Genomic DNA, 21,933 nt, shown 5'->3' with positions numbered 1-21,933 from the left:
ATGTTTCTAGACACAAATGGAATCGTGGAAGAGTAAGAGCCCATGGCTGATTTCAAGGGGACCCTTGAGTGTAATTAGTACGTCGATCTCTAAGGCTCCGGGAGTGCAGGGAAGCAGTGCTGACTCCTAGTGGTCTTGGCTCTGCTCTGAGCTGGTACCTTTCCTGGCCAGCACTGAGCTGTATCAGGGATGCTCTCTCACTGCTCTTTCTTGGATGCACCTGGAGCTCTTAAAGAGACAGTGAGGGTTTCTTCACTTCAGGGCCCCCAAGGGAGGGAGGCAGCCTCTGGAACATCCCTCACCAGATCCACTCTTACCTCCTGCTTCCTCCTGGAGAGCACAGACTAGACAGACCCTATGCCCTGAAGGGACCCAAAAGGCCACCTGCTGTAGGGAGGTCAGGGTCCTCAGCCTGCAGAGGCAAAGTGATGAGTGTCGGCCTGCTTCCAGGGGATGGCGGCTGGAAGGGCGGCATGCAGAGGAAGGAAGGGATCTGAGGAGAATGCTCTTCCCCATCGAGACTTAAGCAGCATTACCCAGATGCCTCTTCTCTGCTTTCTTAGAGGCCACTGAAACTTTGTCCCCCTCCACCTCCCATTCTGCAGGTAACCTAAGAAAGGTGACCGGCTCTGCCATTTCTTGAGGCCTGATCAAAATAACAGAATATTTCCCGCTTTAGGTGGCAACAAGACAGTCCAGTCTACCCCCAAAAGATTAGACTAATTCACACGATTGGTCCTCCCTTAAGAGATCATCCATTTGGGCCTGTCAATCACTTGGCCAAGAGGCCACCACCCTGTAAGGCTGCTTCACCCAAAACTTCAGTAAGGAAAAGGGAAGGATAGCTGCCCCTTCAAAGGCAGCGAGCGTGCTTTCCTCCCAGAAATGCCTCTTCTGTGGAGTCCTCAATTGCCAAGCCTGTCTGCTTTGTGGAATTTCTCAGAAAAGCCTAACTTTTCTTTAAGAAGAAAAGAAAAGAAAAGAAAAAGACGACAACAACTCTTTTTCTTTCTTTTGGATACTGGTCGAAGCCCGGGCATGCTGTCTCTGATGCTCTGGGCTTTCTCTGAAGCTATACCCTCCCCTTTCCATGTGATTGCTCGTCTGCCCTCCATGCCTAACTAAAAGGCCTGGTTTCCTCTCTTCCTCTTCATCTCTCTCTTCCTTCCATCTATCAAGATTTATAGCTTTTTTCCCCCTTAAATGCTAATAAAAATGTCCCCAAGCTTCCTTCTGAGCTGGTTTTGTTTTTAATTCTTTTATTAACAAGATTAAGAACACAAAGAGGAGACCCTCCCCCAAATTCCCTGGTAACATCCAGATTTCGGCAGAGCACCCCAAGGGTGGGCTTAGGCAGGACTGGGGGAGATGAGACCTCAGTATGTGGCAGCACACAAAAGCTCTCCAAGCCCTTGGAATTGAGATTGATAGCATCAGTCCTGCGAGAGCCCAGGTCTCATGGGCATCCAAGCCACAAGCCTGAAGCACATGGGGCCCTGACGTGAACATGGGCACAGGGCTGCTTGAATCCAAGCTCCTCCCAATACCTTAAGAGTCTAGAAACAAAACCTCAGGGAACCCAAGGGTTGACCCGCAGGCTAGCAGGACATGCTGCAAACCCACCTGGAGGAGACAGACCTTCCCACCCCTGACAAATGACAGATGCCTCTCCAGCCACCTTAGCTCTATCCATCCATCACTCCCTGAGCCTCCCATGTCCCTGTTTGGAGATGAGAGAGAAAATGGTGGGGGGCGAGGCGGTTGGAGAGGGCCGCACTGGTTTTAACCTATGCCATGTAGCTGGTTGCCATTCAACCAACAGACAGCTGCCGTGGGTTATGTGTGAGCCTTTGATATAATAACCCATGACTGTGGCAAGTCCCTGCATGGAGAGGTGCTGAGTAATTTTCTTTGAATGAGTGACTGTGGCCGTGCAAGTCCCCAGGAAGGTCTGCTGTTGAGGATAATATAAACTAAATTCAGGGAGGCTGGAGTCCCAGGGATTAGAGGCTGGCGGAAGGTTGGGGGGGGGGCCGCGGAGGAGGCTTCCCTGCCCAGCCAAATTGGAGCTAGAGATGCCAATCTACCACGGGGTCTTATGACCCCCTCATGACCAGAGAAACCACTTCCTCAAAGCCCACTGAAGAGTCAACAAGGACAGCTGGTGAATCAGAACAGGGCCTGATGAACGGGCCGAATCCTGATCTTTTCAATATGTCGGGGATTGAGGGGAAGAGAATGGAAGAAAGAAGTAAACACAACCACAACACTGCCTGAGTTTTCAGCATGGAGGTCTCCCCCTACCCCCACCCCTCACCCCTGCCCCCTCACCCCCCCACCGCCAGCCCCCACCCTCTCACCCCCCATGCCCCACGCCCACTTCCTACCTCCCCTACCCCCACCCCTACCCCCCACCCCAGCCCCTCACCCCTACCCCCACCCCCTTATCCCCATGCCCCACCCCCACCTCCTACCCTCCCTACCCCCCACCCCACCCCACTGCCTGTTAGTGGAGCCCTGCTACAAGGCAGGGAGGGGCTTTAGAAAGAGAGCAGAAACCAGCAGTTCTGGAGAAAGCACACTTAGGTTCTGGCCAGCATCTGAGAGAAAGAGTCAGAAAAGAAAAAAGGGAAAAGTTGCCTCCTTAACATAGGGAAAGAAGAGCCACAGGTACTTTGTAGGTTCATACAATGGCCATTTATTTTCACCTTATTACAAATTAAGTTTTTGTACCAACAGAAGTACTGAACTTTGAAAGTTTAGTGAAAACAATTTGAAATAAAGAGTCTAAGCAATTGATTATAAGTAGGATTAGAATAAGGCATCCAAGCCAGGTGTGGTGGAACACGCCTTTAATCCCAGCACTCAGGGAAGCAGAGGCAGCAGATTGCTGTGAGTTCGAGGCCAGCCTGGTCTACAAAGTGAGTCCAGGACAGCCAAGGCTACATAGAGAAACCCTGTCTCAAAAAACATAAAACCCCAAAAATAAATAAATAAGAATAAAGTATCTAAAACCCAGCTACACCTTACTTCTATGTTACAAGGCTTACTGAAATGTATATTTTACTCAGGCCTCACAGCTGCCCTCTGCTGTCACTTTTATTGTAAGTATAGGACTGAGGCTCTAGGTGACCAACATTCTGGGCTGGAGCTGACACCCAGATATGTCAAAGCCACAGTCTCCTCAAGTTCTCAGGGAGTCCAAGGTCTTTCCACGCCATGAATGCTCAGCATCCCTGGGCATGGCTTGAAAATGTCCAAATGCACTTATCTAAGAGTTGGGCCCATGAGACAACACTAAACTGAACTTCAGAGGGGCTTTGTTAGTGTACAGTGGTTACTGGGTTTATAGAACCACTCTCTGTTGCTCAAGAAACTGGACCATTTCTGAACAACCAGAGACCCCATGTGAGAAAAGATGGCTCCCCAGGATCCCATGGAGATTGTTCCCCAAGATGCCGTGAGATCTCAGCTCTCCCGCCGTGAAGCACGGCCTACTCCAAGGCAGTGACCATGCATGGGAAGGAGCTGTGACCAGGCCACCAGGAGGCCATCTGGGGAAGTGAAGGCAAAGGTCTGGCCCAAGCTGGTGAAACTGTCCCTCGATTCCCTAGTATAGCAAGTGTGGCTATGCCAACCCATCCCTTTGGTTCTGTGTTTATCTTTGGTCTTCCTGATCTCTCTCCCTCATAATCATCTTTTCTTTATGATACTTCAAAACAAAATGCTTCACTCCAAAGAAAAGTCATTAAAACATGAATATCAATTTTATATTACTTCTCTCGTTATGGTAAAATGCCTGATAAAATCTACTTAAGATTTTATGCTGGCTCACAGTTTCAAGAGCATGGTCCATCACAGCAGGAAAGGCATGGTGGCAGGAGCATGCGGCAGCTGGTCACACATCATCTGTAGTGTGTTTTCAACTTGAATTCCCTTTTATTCAGTCAGAAACCCCAGGCCATGGAGTGGTACCGCCCACATTCACGTAGGTCCTGTTGCTCAGCTAAATCTTTCTGGAGGTGGGTTTCCATGGTGACTCTAAATCCCACCAAGCTGGCAATGAAGATTACCCACCCAAGACTTCAGCGTCCTGAAGGTTAAGGTGCAATGTGTAATATGGGTCTCTGTACTTGGATTTTGGAACTTGGTTGACACATAAGGACAAATGCTGCCCAGAGCTGAAGTGAGTAGACTGCTAGTGACAAGGAGAGTTGTCTTAAATGCCAACAATCCAGACTGCAGGCCACGGAGAAAGTTTAGAATCAAGATTTCCTTGCTGTCTGTGTGGCTATGTGACTAACAGTGCTGCAGAGCACTTGCCTGGCTTGGTCAGACAAGCAGCATGAGAGGATGTGGGAAGACCGGGGTAAAAGGGTGGGCATCAATAATCCTAATGTCCACTAAGTGGAAGCCACTCCCCTTTATTTCTTTTGCAATTTTTCCAGTGGCCAAATGACACACAGAGTAGTCTCCCCTCTTTTATAAAATCCAAAACAGGGTAGGAGACTTCATCAGAATTCTCACAGCGGCTCAGTGGCAGGTCTGACTTGGAAGTCGGTATCCCCTTCTCTGCCGTGTGACACGAATCGGCCTGATGCTTCCTTGTGTCGGGGCACCTGTGGGCCTTAGCCTGAGATATTCAGAAGGAAGAAATGGCTTCTTTCACATGTCTTCTGTAAGTTTCACTCATGTCCTAACTTGTGCCGAGCTGGCCTTGGCCAACACACCCAGAAAACCCAACTCCCAGAGCTCCCCCCCCCCACCCAAAGGTAAGAGCTGGAGCAGGTAGAGGAGAAAGCAGGATGCTCAGCAGTCAAGCCTATTTCCCAAAAGCTAACTTCTCTGGATTCAGAAACACGACATAAGGGGCTCTTCTGGTATGCCCAGCGACTCACCTGGGTTGTAGCACTGATTAAACCGCAAGGCCTGAGGTTGAAGGACCCTATTGCAGCCACTGCCTAAAGAGGCAAAACAAGCAGGTGTGTCCCGGCTCTATAAACAAAATTCATGTGGAACAGGAGGCAGCAGGGTCCTCGCCTCTCCAAGCACGGAGCCCAAGCACAGAATCCCGAGGTTTTCAGCCCTATTGTAGCTCTGGGTCTGCTTCCTGAAGGGGTCATATCATTCTAGGCTCAGTCTGGGCACGAGCCACCACAGTCCCCTTCTCCTCTCTATTTCTTCGGGAGGACGGTAGGTGTCCGGCAGCGGCTCCTCAGTTCCAGAGACAGTCTTCACGTATATGTGGCCTTCTTGGGCACCTCGTGGGTTCATTCCGTGTGTGGGTGACCGCCTAGGAGTCTTGAGAATACAAACAGAGTTTTAAAATAATATAGCAGAGACTTCAGCTTCTGGCCAGGATAGGCTCAAACAACCAAATTGACCCTTGCAACGGAAACAGCCAAAACTGAGACCAACCATTTGGAACAATGGTTGGCAAGATAGTGGGAATTGGGAGCGTGAAGACACTGATCCGTGAGGGCCAGGAAGTGAGTGACGTCTACAGGTGCCTAAGCTTGTTGCCTTCAAGGGTTTTTCATGCCACACAACTCTCTCTGGTTAATTACTGTTGGCGAGGTGTCTCCATCCTTTAACTTTTAATCTACTCAAGCCTTTATATTCATGAAGTAACGTTCGGTAGATTTTTATAAAGTCAAGTACTGCTTTTAACAGCCAAGCTGACCGACTCTGCCTTGTAATCGAAGCGACTGAGGCCACTTATATCTAATATGATCACTGATATGGTTGGGTTCAAACCTACTGTAGAGACCACAGCAACACCATTTTGTGTTCAGGTCCTGAGAACTTGATCCCCACCCCCTGGAGTTTCCAGGAAGAGCCACAAACATACAGCTAGTAACCATTCCGAGGAGCTTGTACCTGGGGCCAAGCAGTCAGAGCTATAGGTCACAGTGACCAGAAGAAACAAAATATTCCCTCCTGCAGTCTCGCCCTGGTCCCTTTGTTTAGCACTAGCCAATCAGCTTAAAGGGCAACTTTTCTGTATTCAACTAACCTATCATGTAACAGCAAGGCTTGGAAGCCCCTCCCCACGCCCCCCCCCCACCCCCATGCCTGCAGATTTTTCCTTTAAAATCCTTGTTCCCCTAGCACTAGGGGCCACCATTTTCCTTCCTCATGAGGGGGCTGACGTCCAGGATCTGAGCTTGAAATAAACAAGACCCGGTGTGATTTGCATCCAACTGATTCGTGGTGGTCTTTGGGGGTTTCTCAACCTGGGCATTACACTATTCCTGTGCATTTCTTTTTCATTTGTCCTATGCAGTCATTACTTGTTAGTTGTTGGAGGTTGGTCTGACGTGTTCTGATGCTGTGTTAGCTCACAAGATCTTATTATTGCCCTGAACCTTGTCTCCCTGATTGGCTGAATAAATACACCTGGGCAAGGCAGAAGGAAGGGGCGGAGTGAAGGTTCCTCGGGCTTTGGGAGAGAGGATCTTGGGAGAAGAAGAGATGGGATGGAGGAAGAAAGAGGAAGAGAATGAGCATAGGGTAGGATTAGAGCCACGTGGGCTCAGGGGAGGAATTCTGAAGTTCCTCACAGGAAGAGATGGAGAATGTTGCCAAGTGTTTTGGGATTATGGGTGGGAGGTAGCCCAAATAGAACAGATGGAATGGGATGGAGACTGGGAGTTATCGGAGGATGGCTTAGGAAGTAACATCTGCCTTGCCCCGGGTAAAGGCTCATTCTAAAATACAACAGGCGTCTGTGTTCTCATTGATTGTTTGAGGGTTAGAAAATACCACTGTAATAGTAATTCACCTAAAATAAACACTTATCAGGTCATACTTCTAAATTAACCACAACAATTAGTCTCCTCATACTTTATTCCCTACAAACTTTTGAACCTTACTAAGTGCTGGAGGCCAAGTACATGGAACAGCAAAACAGCTCTAGATCTCATGGAATGCAGCCCACCAATTAGCACACCCGCGATGGGCATGTCTCGGCGAGGCATATCCTGGGGAACTGCGTGTCCTGAGGACTTCATGCTATTATGGGGCACAGCTCTGCTTGTTACCCTTGCTGTCCTCACAGTCCTCCTAACACAGCAATTGTGTGAGTACTATAAAGGGGCTTCCAGCCCCTCACTGGGCAGTATCATTGGCATAAGCAATAGCAATGCTTGATCTCTTTCAGGCTTTGCTGCTGGAGCAGGTTAATGATTCAACCACCACCCTTGAAAAGAACCTGCAGGTGTAGATCGCTAACAATGACCCTTAGAAAGAATTTGGAAAAACAGATTGTTCAGCAAGGTTAGGTAAAGATGTTTTTGCTATTGGCTCTGATGCAGAAAATCTTAGGGAACAATTTGAAGTTAAGAAAAAGTACACTCTTGGACAAAAGGATTGAACTAGAAATGATCATAATGAGTGTGTTAACCCAGAAGCAGAGAGTCAAATGGTATATACTCACTTACATCTGGACACTAGCCCAAGGGGCATGTCCCATGAAAGTCTTCACTTACCAGGAAAGTGAGACAGAGGGGAAGACTTACTACTGGGACTCAAGGTGAGAGAAGCAAGGGAGAATGGGGAAATAGAAGTATCCAGAGGGTCCTAGAAACCTACAAGAAGAACATTATGACGGGCAGATCTGGGCCCAGGGGTCCTGCTCAAACTATGACACCAGACAAGGACAATACATTCAGTAAACATCGAACTCCTACCCAGATCTAGCCAATGGACAGGACATTCTCCACAGCTGAGTGGAGAGTGGGGACTGATTTTCACAAGGACTCTGGTGCCTCATATTTGACCACGTCCCCTGGATGGGGAGGCCTGGTGGCACTCAGGGGAAGGAGGAAGGATAGCAGGCTACCAAGAAGAGACTTGATACCCTATGAGCATATACAGGGGGAGGAGGTCCCCCTCAGTCACAGTCATAGGGGAAGGGAGTAGGGGGGAAGAGGGAGGGAGGGAGGAATGGAAGGAGACAAGGGATGGGATAACAATTGAGATGTAATATGAATAAATTAATAAAATATATATTTTTTAAAAAGAAAAAGAAAAGGTACACTCTTAATAGTAAAGCTAAGGACTTTTTGAGGTTGGTGAGTAAAGACAATACTCCAATTAGCACTAGCTGACATACTCTCTCACTGAAGCTGGATTTCATGATGACTAATTTTTTATACTTATTTTTGCCCTCAGCTTCCTGATATGACTTAATTAAAATACTAATAAGTAGATGAACATAGGATTTAAAGTAGAAATGGCCAATTTTTATATAGAAGTTTAGATTTGTGATTCCTTTAAGATCTTTATAAGATTACTTTTTAAAATAATTATTTCTTTCTTTGTAACCTCAAATTGCAACCTGCCAGTAAAGAAAAGCTGGCTGAGAACCTACTTTGCTTTCTTATACTCTGTTAGTATGTAACAAGTTGCTTAGGTACAAATGTATATGGGTTCTTGGAGGTAACTTGTTTTTCTGTTTTTTTTTCTCACACGTAATATGTAAAACATTTGATCATGTGGAGGTACTGGGGAACATGATTTTCTTACGTATATCCATTGTAATCATTTATTTATAGAGAAATAGAATGTAAACACATTGTGATTTTTGTACTGCTTGAAAGATCTTCCTGGCATATATAAGCTGTGGGAGAAATAATAAAGTTGTTGGGAGTCACTCTTAGGAGTTTGTTCCCTCCACCAAATGTATATATGTATGTATGTATGTATGCGTGTGTATGTATGTATGTGTGTATATATGTGTGTGTGTGTGTGTGTGTGTGTGTATGTGTGTGTGTGTGTGTGTGTGTGTGTGTGTGTGTGTGTGTGTGTATAATACCTGGTTGGGCTGAAAGTCACTCTGCAGAGTTTGTTCCATCCATCAAGATGTGTATGTATATATGTATGTGTATATGTCTGCATGTCTGCATGTATGTATGTATGTGAATGTGTAAAGAGAAGCTTGAAAGGAGAAGCTTGTTGGAACCTACTTGCTGGGGTCTGTCTTACTTCATCATGAAGTATAGTGTGTTTGTGTGTGGTTCCTTTCTCTCCTTTTCCTTTCTGTTTTAGACACTTGCCACCATCAGTGGAAGCCCCACTAGGAGCCATCAGCTCTAGCCCCGGCTTGCCATCATCAGTGGAAGCCATTGCCAGTAAAAATCAGTTCCAGCCTGGAAGGTTGCCCAAACAGCAGGCAGGTCCCCTATAACTACTAAGTTTATTGAAAAGTATTTTGGTATTTATGTCACAAATATATTTATTTTAATTTTTAAAAAATGTTATCTATGTGAACATTTTGCCTAAATGAGCATGCCTACTATCCAAGGAGGTCAGGAGAGTAAAGATGCTCTAGAATTAGAGTTGTAAACCATTGTGCACTGCCACACGGGCACTGGGAACTGAACCCAGGTCTTCTGAAAAAGCAGTAAGTGCTTTTAACTGCTGAGCCATCTCTCTAGCTCCACAACTACATTGATTATAGAGATACTGACCATACCAGGGATGTGTGGGGCTGACATCTTTACTGGCTTGGGTCTTCCTATGCAGGACCACAGTATCTAACCATCACAACTTAGATACTGTTGAATGCCTTTTACTATGGTTTATTATTTCCATGATAGGATTAGACATTTTATCAGGTTTGTTGTTTAGCATTGTATGCATTTTATTACCACTGTAAAATAGGGCATTATAATATTCCCCTTTTTAACTCATAGCTATTGATATTAAGCCATACACATTGTTTTTTAATTTTTTTCAGTGCTGGAAATCAAAACTAGGCCTTTGCTCATGTGCAGTGAGTGCTCTACCTCAAAGCTAAATCCTGTGTATTGTTTTTATATGCAATAAAATTATTGAACTATTGTTATAAGCCAAATAATTTATCTGTAGATTATTGAGTTTTTCTATGTTGACAGCCATATATAATCTGAAAATTATGATAATTTTACTTCTTTCTTCTCAATGTTATGTTTGCTTTTTCTTATCCCATTCTGTAGGTTAGGACCTACAGTCCAGTGATGAATTCAAGTGATGAGCACTCTTGATTTATTTCTGATCTTAAAGACATATTCCTTTAGGTATCACTTTTCAAGTTAAGTTCCTATTCTAGCTTACCTTGAAAAATCTATATCAAGGGCTGGGGAGAAATGGAGCTTGCTAGCAAGTGTAAGGATCTGAGTTTGAATCCCCAGAAGCCACGTAAAAACCAGACATAGTGCAAGCCTCTGTAACCCCAGCACTTTTACATGGATATGGGAGGCCGAGCCAAAAGACTCCTTCAAAGCTTGTGGGCCAGCATCCACCACAGAGGAAAACAGCAAAGAGACTAAAGTGGCCATATATCTGTTTCTTTAGCTAAAGCATATTGAGTTGATTTCTTTTTTTGGCTGCTGCTGTGTTAATTTTTAGTACTGGGCACAGAACCCGATGGCTAGGTCAGCACTTTACCATTAAGCTACAATCCAGCCTCTGATTTTCTAATGTTAAATCGACTTTGAGCTCCTGTCTGGTCAGTAAAGACACATCGATCACCTCGTTTGTACTTTCACTATATTTGGTTGCCTCACTTCCACAAGGTCTCACATGGCACCTGTGTGCAAGCGAGGTTTAAAAACCCTCATCTTGCTACACGTGGGGATATAGTCAAAAGTTCTTACCTCGGAGATTTTGGGATTGTCATAGAGTTCTGAAATTTCACATGGCGTCTCACTTTCCTAACATGGTTACAAATAAACAAACAAACAAACAAACAAACATGCAAATATTAGAGAGGGGCCATAGCTGTAACCATTCAAATCATTGTGTTTAAACCACAGTGCACAACAGAATCGCCAGAACCCTTTAAAAGCAAACAAACATGCAGATAAGAGCCCACCGTGAGCAAATTGAACAGAGACTCAAGAAACATCACTACTCGAAAACGGTCCAGGGCTGGCGTTGTGAAGACGTGAGCAGGAGTGGACACGAAACAAGGCTGGCTGTGAGCCGATACTTGCATCCTCCATAGTGTCCTTTGCACATTAACGTGTGTTGTAAGTCACAGTAATCCCCCTGTGCGCTCGCAATGGCTTCAGTTACCAGGTGCCAGCGGAAATCTTAGGATGCTAATGGAAATTCCAGAAGCCGAAAGTTTTAAACTGCCGTTGTGAAAGCATGACAAAACCCTGAGCCACCCACTCTCTTTCATCCCTCCCCCTTGCCCAGTGTATCCACGCTGTGTACGATGCCTGCCCTGTGATAGTTGACAGGGAGGTCAAGAGACTTCACTCACATTAATTGTTCCGTTTTAAGCCATCCCACTTTATTATTAATTGGGGATGTTAACCCACCAGCGTGACTAACTTATTGCTAACGTAGATGCGGGTGTATAGAACGCACAGGGTTAAGCAGGGTTCACAGTAGCAAGTGACCGCTAGGTGATCCTTTGTGAACGGTGTGCATAGAGACAATACACATAATAGAAATATGAACTGGGTCAGGGGTGCAGCTCAGTGAGTAGAGTACTTGCTTAGTACTCGGGAAATCCTGCACTTGATCCCCACTGCCACAAACAATCAAACCAACCCCCTCCCCAAATGTTTTTAGAACAATGACTTCCATCTGAAGTTCTTTCATTTATGTATTTATTCATTACTTTTGTTCTATGTGTTTGAGTGCCTGCCTGCATGTATGTATATGTACCACATACATGTGGAGGCCAAAAAAAAAAAGGGGGGGGGTGTTGGATCCCTTAGGACTGAAGTTACAGGTGGTGTGAGTCACCATATGGGTGCTGAGAATGGCACCCCAGTTCCCCTGCATGATGGACTAGTGTTCTTAACCACTGAGTCATCTCTCTGGCTCCAGAAATTTCTGATTTAATTGACTTGCTGGTTGACATATGTTAGCCTTCTAGGTCATTTTAAAGAGCACCGAGAGTTAGGAAATTACTGCCTAATTAGATAATGCCACCATTGCCCACAGTGCGTCTTGACCTGCGTCCAGTTTACAACTTGTCAGTACATCCGTATCCGCGTTGTAACGATACTTGCCGCCCATCGTCTCTGGCCATCCTCACAACTGCTCCCACCTCTTCAAATAGGAAGTGTTTGTGTTTGTGCGCCAAGGTTCGTTATTGTTGTTTGTGGTGCTGGGCTTGGATCCTACGCCCTTGTGCATTCTCAGCAAGCACTGTATGACAAGTTGCTCCCCATCCTGAGAGGGTGGTTTTGTGGCACCTGCTATAGAGCTGAACTAACCAAGGCTGAGTCACATGTTCCTGTTCACATAAATCATATGGTTCCGAGCCGGGATTCGAACCCAGGCTTTCTATCTCCCCATGTTAATACCTGATAGTATAAAGCCAACCACGATTGTTCATAAGTACAGAGAGAAATTAGAACCCAGAAGCTATTGGACACAGGCTTATCATACTGTGAAACCTCGTTGGATGGGGTGTCAGGGGTCCGTACGCACTCACTTGTAAGTCATGTGCATTTAGGCATAGGAACAGGCAAGGTTATTTAGTCTTAACGTACTCCTTTCATAGACACTCCATCACTCTTTTGTGTCTTGTCTTTCCTCACAGTCTTATCATCTGATGATGAAACTTGTGCCCTTTCCCTCCCTCGGTGTGGGTAACACCCCCTGCATAGACATATGTTTGCATGGCATCAGTCATCCACCTCCATTCCTATTTTTTGCCACCCCAAATGCCATCTTACTGCCAGAGGGACTAGAAAGTTATGTGCAAGCCAGCTCTGACTGAATCTAGCGACAATGGACAGTACAGTACAGAAACATTTACTGCCTTGGCCTCAGAAACAACGCAGGCTCTGAGTTCTGATATGCTTATCCCAGACGGAGACCAGTTCACTGAGATACCGATTCAGACTAAATGTTCACACCCAAAAAAAAGCAGCCATCACCTCAATGGGCCCCTCGATGTTTCTTCTTCGCTGAATCAAGGTAAACAGCAAGGCCACCAGCAGGGCTGTGGCCAGCAGGGATGGGATTCCGGCTGCCAGCCCAATCGAGGGACCACAGTCCTGGCACCAAGACATGAAACAGAGTCAGGGAAGCACAGATTCTTCAAGAACAGAGGATACAGTCAGTGATTCAAAACAAACAAAAAGATACATGTGCCCTGGATGCACTGGGGAAATGAAATATTCCAAAAGACCGATGCCTTGCTCTCCTAGGATCTAGTTTATATTTAATCCATTTTAGAATAGTGTCCATCTGCTAGAAAAATGGGAGACCAGAAACAAATGTGATCAGGAGTCCCGGGAAACAGAAGCACAAACTGCCCTTCAGAAGAAAACCCAAGCTACAGTTCAGAGCCACAATCAAATAGATGCTGTGTTGGCCTTCTGGCTGAAAAAGTCATGTTTTGCTTTGCTTTGATTGTTTCTTTCTTTCTTTCTTGTACTATGGACCGTGGTTAATGTAGAGACTCATGAGTCAAAGCACAGAGAGTAAATGTCTGTGGAATACTCAGCTGCAAATGGGATTTCTATATTTTGCCTCCCCCCTCCCCCCAAGGCTCAAGGACTGTTTCAGGAGACGGGGGAGGAAAGGTAGAAGGGGCCAGGATTCGAGGGAGACTTGTGCTCAAGACAGAAGCATCCCACCATGAACTCACAGCGCCTGGGGCTGTCTACACAAGATCAAGCTAGCCAGCGGTCTAGCAGAGCTTGAGGTGGGGCCCACGAGCCCCCACAACTAGCTGAGGAGATCGTGGCAGGTAATGGCTTTCAGCAGGGGAGAGTCAGTTTTCTTTAGAGGTCTGGTCCCTATTAGGTGAGCCCCACTCCAGTGGGTGGCTCCAAAACTAATGACAGCTCAAATTCAGTAGGTTATTAAAAAAATAAAAAATAAAAAAAATAAAAAGCCAGGCGGTGATGGCACATGCCTATAATCTCAGCCCTCGGGAGGCAGAGGCAGGAAGATTGCTGTGAGTTCAAGGCCAGCCTGGTCTACAAAGTGGGTGTAGGACAGCCAAGGCTACACAGAGAAACCCTGTCTCAAAAAAAAAAAAAAAAAAAAAAAGCGAGACATGAAGTTTCCAGGGGGGATGTAGGGATATTTGAGGGGAGCTGGAGCTATGAGTGGGGGATGAATATAATCAAAATATATTGTGTGAAAGCATGACATTTAAAAGAAGAAATAAGAATATTATATTTAAAAGGATAACATATTGGGTGTGGTGGAGCACACCTGTAATCCTAGCACTTGGAGAGACAGAGGCAGGCGGATCGCTGTGAGTTTGGCCAGCCTGGTCTACAAAGTGAGTCCAGGACAGCCAAGTCTACACAGAGAAACCCTGTCTGGAAAAAAACAAGACAAAACAAAACAAAATGAAAATAACATATATAAAGAGAATGCAAAAAGTCGGTGCTGTTAGTACATCCCATGCCATCTGATATTATTTTGAAAACATTTCTATTAACTGCATTAACTAGTTTTCAAGTGTCCACTTTGATCTGATGGTAACAGTCATGCTTGTAGCACCAGATTTTTTTTCTGGAAATACTAAAGACAATATGCAAATCTCTATAAATATGCAACAAGTATAACCCTGGGCTCCACGGTGTTGTGTGATCTTATGAAAGAGTAGAACTCCATGTCACAAATACACAGATTGAGGACTGTTTGCAGAATGGCATTTCACGCGCCTGACTAACACTTAGATCATTCCTAGGATGCTTCCCAGCCCTCATGTGTGACCACTATCCTGCAGTCTGTGGCTGTAGTTGGGTTTTGTCTGGTTTCCGACATACGGATGCAAACACAGGCAGCAGGTTCTTCTGCTTTTCTCTGTGCTCTGTGGATTTGTCTGAACACATGTGTCTGTGTGTATTTGCTTATTTGTTTGTTGGTTTTATTTATGTATATGTGCACCCTATGCCCCCAGGAGCCTGTGGAAGTCAGAAGAGCACTTAAAGGCCCCAGGAACTGGGTTGCAGGCAGTTGTAAGCTATCCTGTGAATGCTGGGAACTGAACTGGGGTCTTAGGTAAGCACTCTTTACTGCTGAGCCATCTCTGCAGCCCCAGGGCCTGTGCTTTCACGTTCTCTCTCTTGCTTTTGAGCAGGGGTAGTCATAGGAATAATTGTTGAGTCTAGTCCTGGGCTTGGTGACAGTTCACGAGTCAAACTTTGATCCCCAAAATAAATGCAAGAGGTGGGGGAACACTGTACCCTCACACTAGGGATGACAGAACCAAGGCTTGGTTGTTGAAGTAGATACTTACTGCAGCTTTGGCACTTGTGGCAGTCGGAGAGGAAGTCTGTGTGAAAAGAGAATATGCGATATAGGAAAACAAAATCTGTAGAGCGCACATCATGCAAAGCCACCTGTCAATGGTGGATCAAATCCCTGAAGGTCACTGCACTGGCTGGTTTTGTGTCAACTTTGACACAAGCTAGAGTCATCAGAAAGGAAGGAGCCTCAGTTGAGAAAATGCCTGCATAAGATCCAAGAGGGAGGCATTTTCTCAACTAGTGATCAGTGTAGGAGGGCCCAGCTCATGGTGGGTGGTGCGATCCCTGGGCTGGTGGTCTTGGGTTCTATAAGATAGCAGGCTGAACAAGCCATGCGAAGCAAGCCAGGCAGCACCCTTCCATGGTCTCTGCATCAGCTCCTGCCTCCAGGTTCCTGCCGTGTGTGAGTTCCTGTCCTGACTTCCTTCAGTGATGAAAAGCAATGTGGAAGTGTAAGCTGGATAAACCCCTTACCTCCCCAACCTGCTTTTTGGTTATGGGGTTTTGTTGCTGTAATAAAAATCCTAACTAAGACCTTTCCCCTAAAATAGCAACTACAAACACAGCCTGTGTGGCTGCTTCCCAAGTAAGAATTAGAATGAAATTAGGCTATGAGAAAACAAATTCTAAAAGTCAGGTGACGTCGTCACTATCCACCTAGTGAGTCTGCTGTAGCACTCTCTACATCTCCTGCCCCTAGCCTTCACGCTGGGGCCAGCACATGCCAGCCCACTTGTCCTCACTAGGAGAAAATACAAACACTGCAGTAGGCTTCGCATGGAAACTTCTTAAGGAAGCCATGCCTGATTTCAAACACACAACAACGGACAAGTGGCGCCTGTGGATTGTCCATGGGACTGAGGTGAGTCCGCTCAGAACAGGACGTTACATCTTTCTGGTTCATGTCTCCGCTTGAGGAAGCAGGGGTGCTCCCTGTCACTCCTGTCTGAGGTAGCTCAAAAGCATCTCTGAGAACAAAGCTTTACACAAGCGAATGTGTGCCCTGTTAAATGCATGGCTCTCGGGGTCAGTGGGTAGGAGGCACTTGCTGCAAATGCTGATGGCTTTAGTTCAATCCCTGAACCAACATGGTGGAAGGAGAAAAGTGATGAGCCCCTCTAGTGCGCGCGCACACACACACACACACACACACACACACACACACACACACACACACCGAGGGGGAAATAATTGAAATGAAAACACACACTGCTTTCAGCACTCCCTCAGCACAGACTGTACTTTGTCATGATATTCAGGGCACATGGGACAGGGTTCTGGTTCTGTACGTTTTACTCGGACCTTCGCTGACTTGCCTGGAGATAGGGGTCTGACTACTTACTGTATTCGATGGCAGTGTAAAGTTCAGTGAAAAACTCTGCAAGAGAGAGAAGGAAGCATTAAAACTCTCAGGAATGGTCAGCGACTTCCGGGACCTCGGCCTCCCACCGCATACTCAACCCAGAGATGAGCTCCACCAGCACTTCTCAGCTCCCCCGGGGGTGGGGGGCGTTCCCATGGCAGGGGGCCTCTCCCCTGCTGCAGCTCCCCAGCCCCCCCCCTCCCCCCCTCCGCTACACTGAGGAGCTCAAGGCATTCGAAATTGTCTTTTCCCAGAATGCCTTTCAAGGGGCCACCTGTGAACATTCAGAAGTACTTAGTAATAGTTTCAGCATAGAGCAGGTCAGCTCCCCCAAGCGTCATGGTGTTAGCCCTGACTATTAACCACCTACCCAGGAGATGGAAGCTGCCAGTTTGTTTGTTTGTTTTTATACCAAGTTTGAGATGAGGCTGAACTGTCCCTGGGCTGACTGTCAGGGTAACATGGAGTTGAATTTATCCCTGCTCTCCCTGGGACTCACTCTGCACCTGGCTGGCCCCTTCCCAGTTGTATGTGATCAATATGTAACCGTTCGACCCCACCGCATACCACATTTCCCACATTTCCCACACATGCCTCTTCCTAGGGGCAGGTTCTGCCAAGGCCTCTGGGTGGCTCCTCTCTTCTCTCTTGTTCCTGGCCGTCATTCCAGGCTGCGCTGATTGGCAGGGATTTCCCTTGCTCTACCAAGTCCTTCCTTGGTGCTGGGACCCTGCTAGGGCTTAGCCCTCCGCCTTCCCTAGCCCTGTCCCCTCTTTCTACCTTCTGGACTTCGTGAATCCTGAATCCTGATTCCTGGCTGAGGCCTCCTCTAGCCCCATCTTCTGACACCCCGTTCTCCTGCCCACTAGCTCTTGATCACCCCTGCAGCACCCCACATCTGGGCCTGTCACTCAATCAGCAACACATTCGCTGAGTGTTCACATTAAATGTTTTCCTACAACAGGAGTGCTGAGGTGTGGCGGGGGCGGGGAGGGGGCGGCAGAGAGATGGCTCAGCAGGTAAAATCCCTTGCCACACAAGCCTGATGACCTGAGTTCCCATGCCTGGGACCCACACAAAGGTGGAAGGAGACAGAGCCAACGCCAACTCCACAAAGTCATTTTCTTGCCCACGCATAACTGACAAGGCACAAGCATAGCCCTTCCCCACTAATAAGTTTTGATTAAAAAAAATAGAACTAATGAAAAAGATTAAAGTATCTCAAAGAACAGAAACATATGAGGCCTGAAGTGCCTCAAAGTACAAAAGACCTCATTGCGCAGGAGAGGAGAGAGGCCCAGAGACTCATGAGAAGTCATGGTACAAACAAGTGAGAACAGTTCTAGCTGCTCTCTGAACACAGGGATCTTGTCCTGGTCCTGAGTCCAGCTCACAGAGCCCCACACATGCAATACAGCCCTGCACCCCAAAAATCAACCAACCAACCAAAGAAACAAACAAAACCCCTCACCTGTGGGCTGGAAGTCACATGGGCTAAAGAATTGGAAATCCTTGCAGAATATCAAGCATTTTAAGAAAGTACAACCTACACTTCCCCTGACTCCACCCTAAAGGTTAGCCCCTTTACTAAGATGGCCCCATCACAGCGGTGACTTCCCACTGCCCTGCTACTTAGTAACAGGGGAAGCCCCCCGTGGCCCGAGCGTGTGGATGAGTCACACAACTAAGTCAGCTGTCATAAGAACTAAGTTCTCGGGTGACCCTTCCCTGCCACACACCACAGGACTCTCCTGCGGAGCCTCAGTTCTGCAGGGGAATCAATAAACCTCCTCTTCTGGGCTGCTAGAGCCAGGGTGGCATCTGGGACTCTCAGGTAAGGGTCTCCCTGCCCAAGAGCTCCAACTGCTACCCCTCGTGTTGGCACTACCAGAGCCTACAGGTGCCCCAAGGGTGCTTGCTGATCACTATGGTGTATGCAGCTGTCCTGACTTGTCTCATCAGTAGTGATGTCAGGAGAGGCCACAGACAAAGCTGCCTTTGGAGGAGATGGAAGAGGAGGGCTGTAAGCAACAAGCAGGCCTTTGCATGTGTTGTTTATTGGCATTTGGATGACGAAGGGTTTGGCCAGTTTTAGAAAGACGTTCATATTTTGTAGAAACACAGTGCCGAGCTGTCATGGCAAGGAAAGGATGGCACGGTGCCTTCTAGAGACGCAGCTGGAGGGAGAGGGACGTGGTGGTGAGGCAACCCTGGGCTCTGGGCCACCTGATCTGGGTGTGGATATAGCCGTTGCCACTTTGAAGTTGTATGATCTTAGAGAAAACGAACTTTTGGGACTCCGAATCCTCACAGGCCTTCTATCCTGCCAGGCTCAGATTTTCCATTCTGGAAATGGGGCACTGCTTATCCGGCCCACTTCCCAGGAAAAGCCCATGGGGCACACTGTCTGCGGCAGCTCCTCCCAACCTGCAAGTGCTCTGGGATGACGGGACTCACATGATGCCATGTTCTTTAAGCACAGAGCTGGCACGGGGAGCCACTGGGCGGCTACTTGTCGGATGGAATTGTTAGCACCAAGCAGCCAGAGTGAAAGGAACTGACTTGTCAGTCATTGTCACAGCTACAGAATGCTTCTAAAGGCCCATGGCCTCTTCCATGGCTGAGTATCCTTCAAGGGCTTGCTGCTTATGAAGGGAAAGAGGCAACAGGACAGTGACCGCAGTGGACACTGTTCTAATGACTTCCCATGAGGACAGCACCATCATCCTTGCAGCCCAGTAAGGAAACCTACATCAAGGCCAGTTTCCTCCAGAGGTCATGGTAAATATTGGGCCAGGTCTTAGGTCTTCTAACTCCTGGGATTCCCCATCACTTCTCTTCAAATCCCATGTGAGATCCGTGATAGTAGTTTACAGCATACCTCCTTCAGTGTGATGCCCTCCGAGCCTCTCAGGCTTGTGGCAACCTTCGAATCGCCTCTGTAAAGGCTGGGTAATATTCAGCCAGGGCTATTACATGCATATATATTTATACACACATACATAGAATATATATTTAATGTAAGCACTCCACCATCTCTTTAGTCACTCATCCACTGGCAGTCACCTGAGTTATTTGTAGGGAAGTTCACAAACTTTAGTGGCATTGAACCGGAAGTGCTATAGTACATAAACTTCTTCAGCCCACCCTGCAACAACAACTTGATCTTGGTTTGGTTGACTCTGAAATTGTTATATTAATGAAAGAGCTCATCTCTCATCTCAAGCCATCTGAGACAGTGCTGAAAAAAATACAATTTCCGCTAATGGGGCACTAAATGATCATAATTTGGTAAGATTTCGGCTTCTACATATTTTTTTTAAACTTTGTGTTGTTTCACCTCGAATAAGTAGAAAAATTAATCAGGGCTTATAAACTAATGTTTATAACTAAAGCCACCCTAACTTTTAAATATATAATGTTTGTATATAATATACTTATTATAAGTCCTATACTATTATGTACTTTTATGCTACATATTATATACAAAGCCATTTTCATATAAATATAATATAGTATACTTTGAGTAGGCCTCTGCTACCCATGATCTCCCCCCTTTAACCACTTCCAGGCAATTTTACCTCTAATTTTAAGTTTATATATATGTATATTAATATTACATAATATATTAATTATATATTTCAAGGATATATATATATATAATTTTATGCCTCTATAAACTCTAGGACTCACACACAGAAATAAAAAAGCCTCCTGATTTCCCTTCTGCTTTAGCCAACCTCCCCAGCCGAGTGGTGGAGTGCTCTGGTTCGCACTGCTGAGAAAGCAGCAGGCAGAAGACTGAGCGAGGGAAGCTGAGATTGCTGACGCAAAGCCAAGGCTTCCAGCAGGAAGTGAAGAGCACTGTGCAGAAGGCTTAACACGAAAAGCTTTACATCAAGTAAAAAGTGAGAGCAGCACATTTGCAGTAAGAATTTTTTTTAGTTAATATTTTACATCTAGGAAAATAATTAAGAGCCAAGCTCTAGGACTTTGTAAGGGTAAAGTCAGATGTAGTGAACTGGGAGCCTTGAGCCCTGAAGTCTTGGAATTGGCTTACAGTGAGAGAAAGGAAGGTTAGGCTGAGAAGACCTCTCACTTACCATCTCTCACCGGCTTCCTTGCAAGCTTCCTCTCACTGGCACTGTGGACCGGTGTCTCCCATTTGTAGGACACCAGCCGAGAACGCTAGGGAGGCAGGGCTAGAGGTAGTCAGTCCCAGGAAAGCCCTTGCCATGTATGGTCAGGGGAGTAGCCAGGCCCTCAGCTGATGAGCCTCTGTCCCCTGCACACTGCATGTGGCTTGAGTCTTCATTCTCTTTGTCCTTATTGTCTGTCCTTTTCACTTTGCAGTCAAGAAGCCACAAGCTGGCCTGAGAGCTTGGAGCTCTGGCAGCTGGCAGTTCATTAGAGCCAGTGGGTGACAGGGATAAAGAGATGGCACAGTAGCTGGGATCAGATACCACTGCTGCAGAGGTCCAGGGTTCAGTTCCTAGCATTCCGTTTGGACAATTAACAACAGTCTATAACTACAGTTTGAGGGGCCCTACATGTTCTTCTGACCTCTGTGGTCAACAGAGAGAGGGGGGGGGAAGGAGGGAGGGGAAAGGGAGGGAAGGGGAGGCAGAAAAAGAGATAGGGTGTGTGTGTGTCTTCTTTTTAAAAGGGGGCAAGAAGACTGAGGTTGAGTGCTCTACATCCCCCCCCCCCGCCTTGGCAGACGGGCATCACACTAAACATGTTCCTATCCATGACCTATCCATGACATGGGCAGCATGCATCACTATCAGGACAAGGTGTGCTGCATGATAGGCGCTGAGGCGCCTCTGTGGGAGGCAGGGCTTTGGCTGCCATAGTGAACAACACAGCCAGGAGTCCATGGCCAGCCTGGTGGCACCTTTGACTTCCAGATCCCGCTGCTTGCACCTTGAGTGCAAGTCTCCTAGAGCTGAGGCTTCTTTCAAGTAGCTTATGATTTCTGTTGTGAGTTTTCCCAGGACAATAGTGAGCTGTAGGGCTGTGAAGAAAGCTCAGTCAGGAGAGTGCCTGCCTAACACTGAAGGGAGGGGAGAGGCAGAGAGAGGTGATCTCTATGTTTCCTAGAGCTCACTGGCCAGCCGACCTAGCTAAACTGATGAGGTCCAGATTCAGTAAGAGACTCCTTCTCAAAACCTAAGGTGCCGAGAGACAGAGGAAAGCACCTCACATAAGCACTGACCCTTAGCCTCCACACATGCATGCACACGCATGCACGCACACGCACGCACACCACATATACACAAGCACACAAAAATAGTGAGTTGGTAACAAAAAAGAATTATAATATATAATCTGATCATTTAA

The 21,933-nt window shown here is 46.7% G+C and overlaps 1 protein-coding gene across 2 annotated transcripts; it reads right to left on the bottom strand.

Annotated features, from left to right (window-relative positions):
- Positions 1 to 2,682: 2,682 nt before the first annotated feature.
- OPALIN (oligodendrocytic myelin paranodal and inner loop protein) lies at positions 2,683 to 20,786 on the bottom strand. 2 transcript variants are annotated; one of them, XR_014777287.1, is made up of 7 exons: positions 20,694 to 20,786; positions 16,570 to 16,605; positions 15,218 to 15,253; positions 12,891 to 13,010; positions 10,641 to 10,697; positions 4,899 to 5,301; positions 2,683 to 4,633 (listed from the first exon to the last, which is right to left on the bottom strand). XR_014777287.1 is itself a non-coding variant. In XM_084772037.1 (6 exons), the coding sequence occupies exons 1-6, from the start codon at positions 20,694 to 20,696 to the stop codon at positions 5,125 to 5,127; spliced, it is 429 nt and encodes a 142-aa protein (XP_084628163.1). In that variant the 5' UTR covers positions 20,697 to 20,786; the 3' UTR covers positions 2,683 to 5,124. The 2 variants fall into 2 exon arrangements, 1 of the variants encoding a protein (XP_084628163.1); XM_084772037.1 differs by having other exon boundaries at positions 2,683 to 5,301.
- Positions 20,787 to 21,933: the final 1,147 nt, after the last annotated feature.

The sequence above is a fragment of the Acomys minous genome (assembly GCF_964271855.1).
Source record: "Acomys minous genome assembly, chromosome: 2".
In the NCBI taxonomy this organism is placed as follows: domain Eukaryota; kingdom Metazoa; phylum Chordata; class Mammalia; order Rodentia; family Muridae; genus Acomys; species Acomys minous.
The sequence above is the reverse complement of the archived record's forward strand: the minus strand, read 5'-3'. Positions and strand labels throughout refer to the sequence as shown.

What these genes read in the sequence shown, in the direction of transcription:
- OPALIN (XM_084772037.1), bottom strand. An exon ending in CCACAAGTGCCAAAGCTGCA is followed by an intron (nt 13,011 to 15,217) that starts GTAAGTATCTAC and finishes TCTTGGTGCCAG; the next exon opens with GACTGTGGTCCCTCGATTGG. An exon ending in ACATCGAGGGGCCCATTGAG is followed by an intron (nt 10,698 to 12,890) that starts GTGATGGCTGCT and finishes TAACCATGTTAG; the next exon opens with GAAAGTGAGACGCCATGTGA.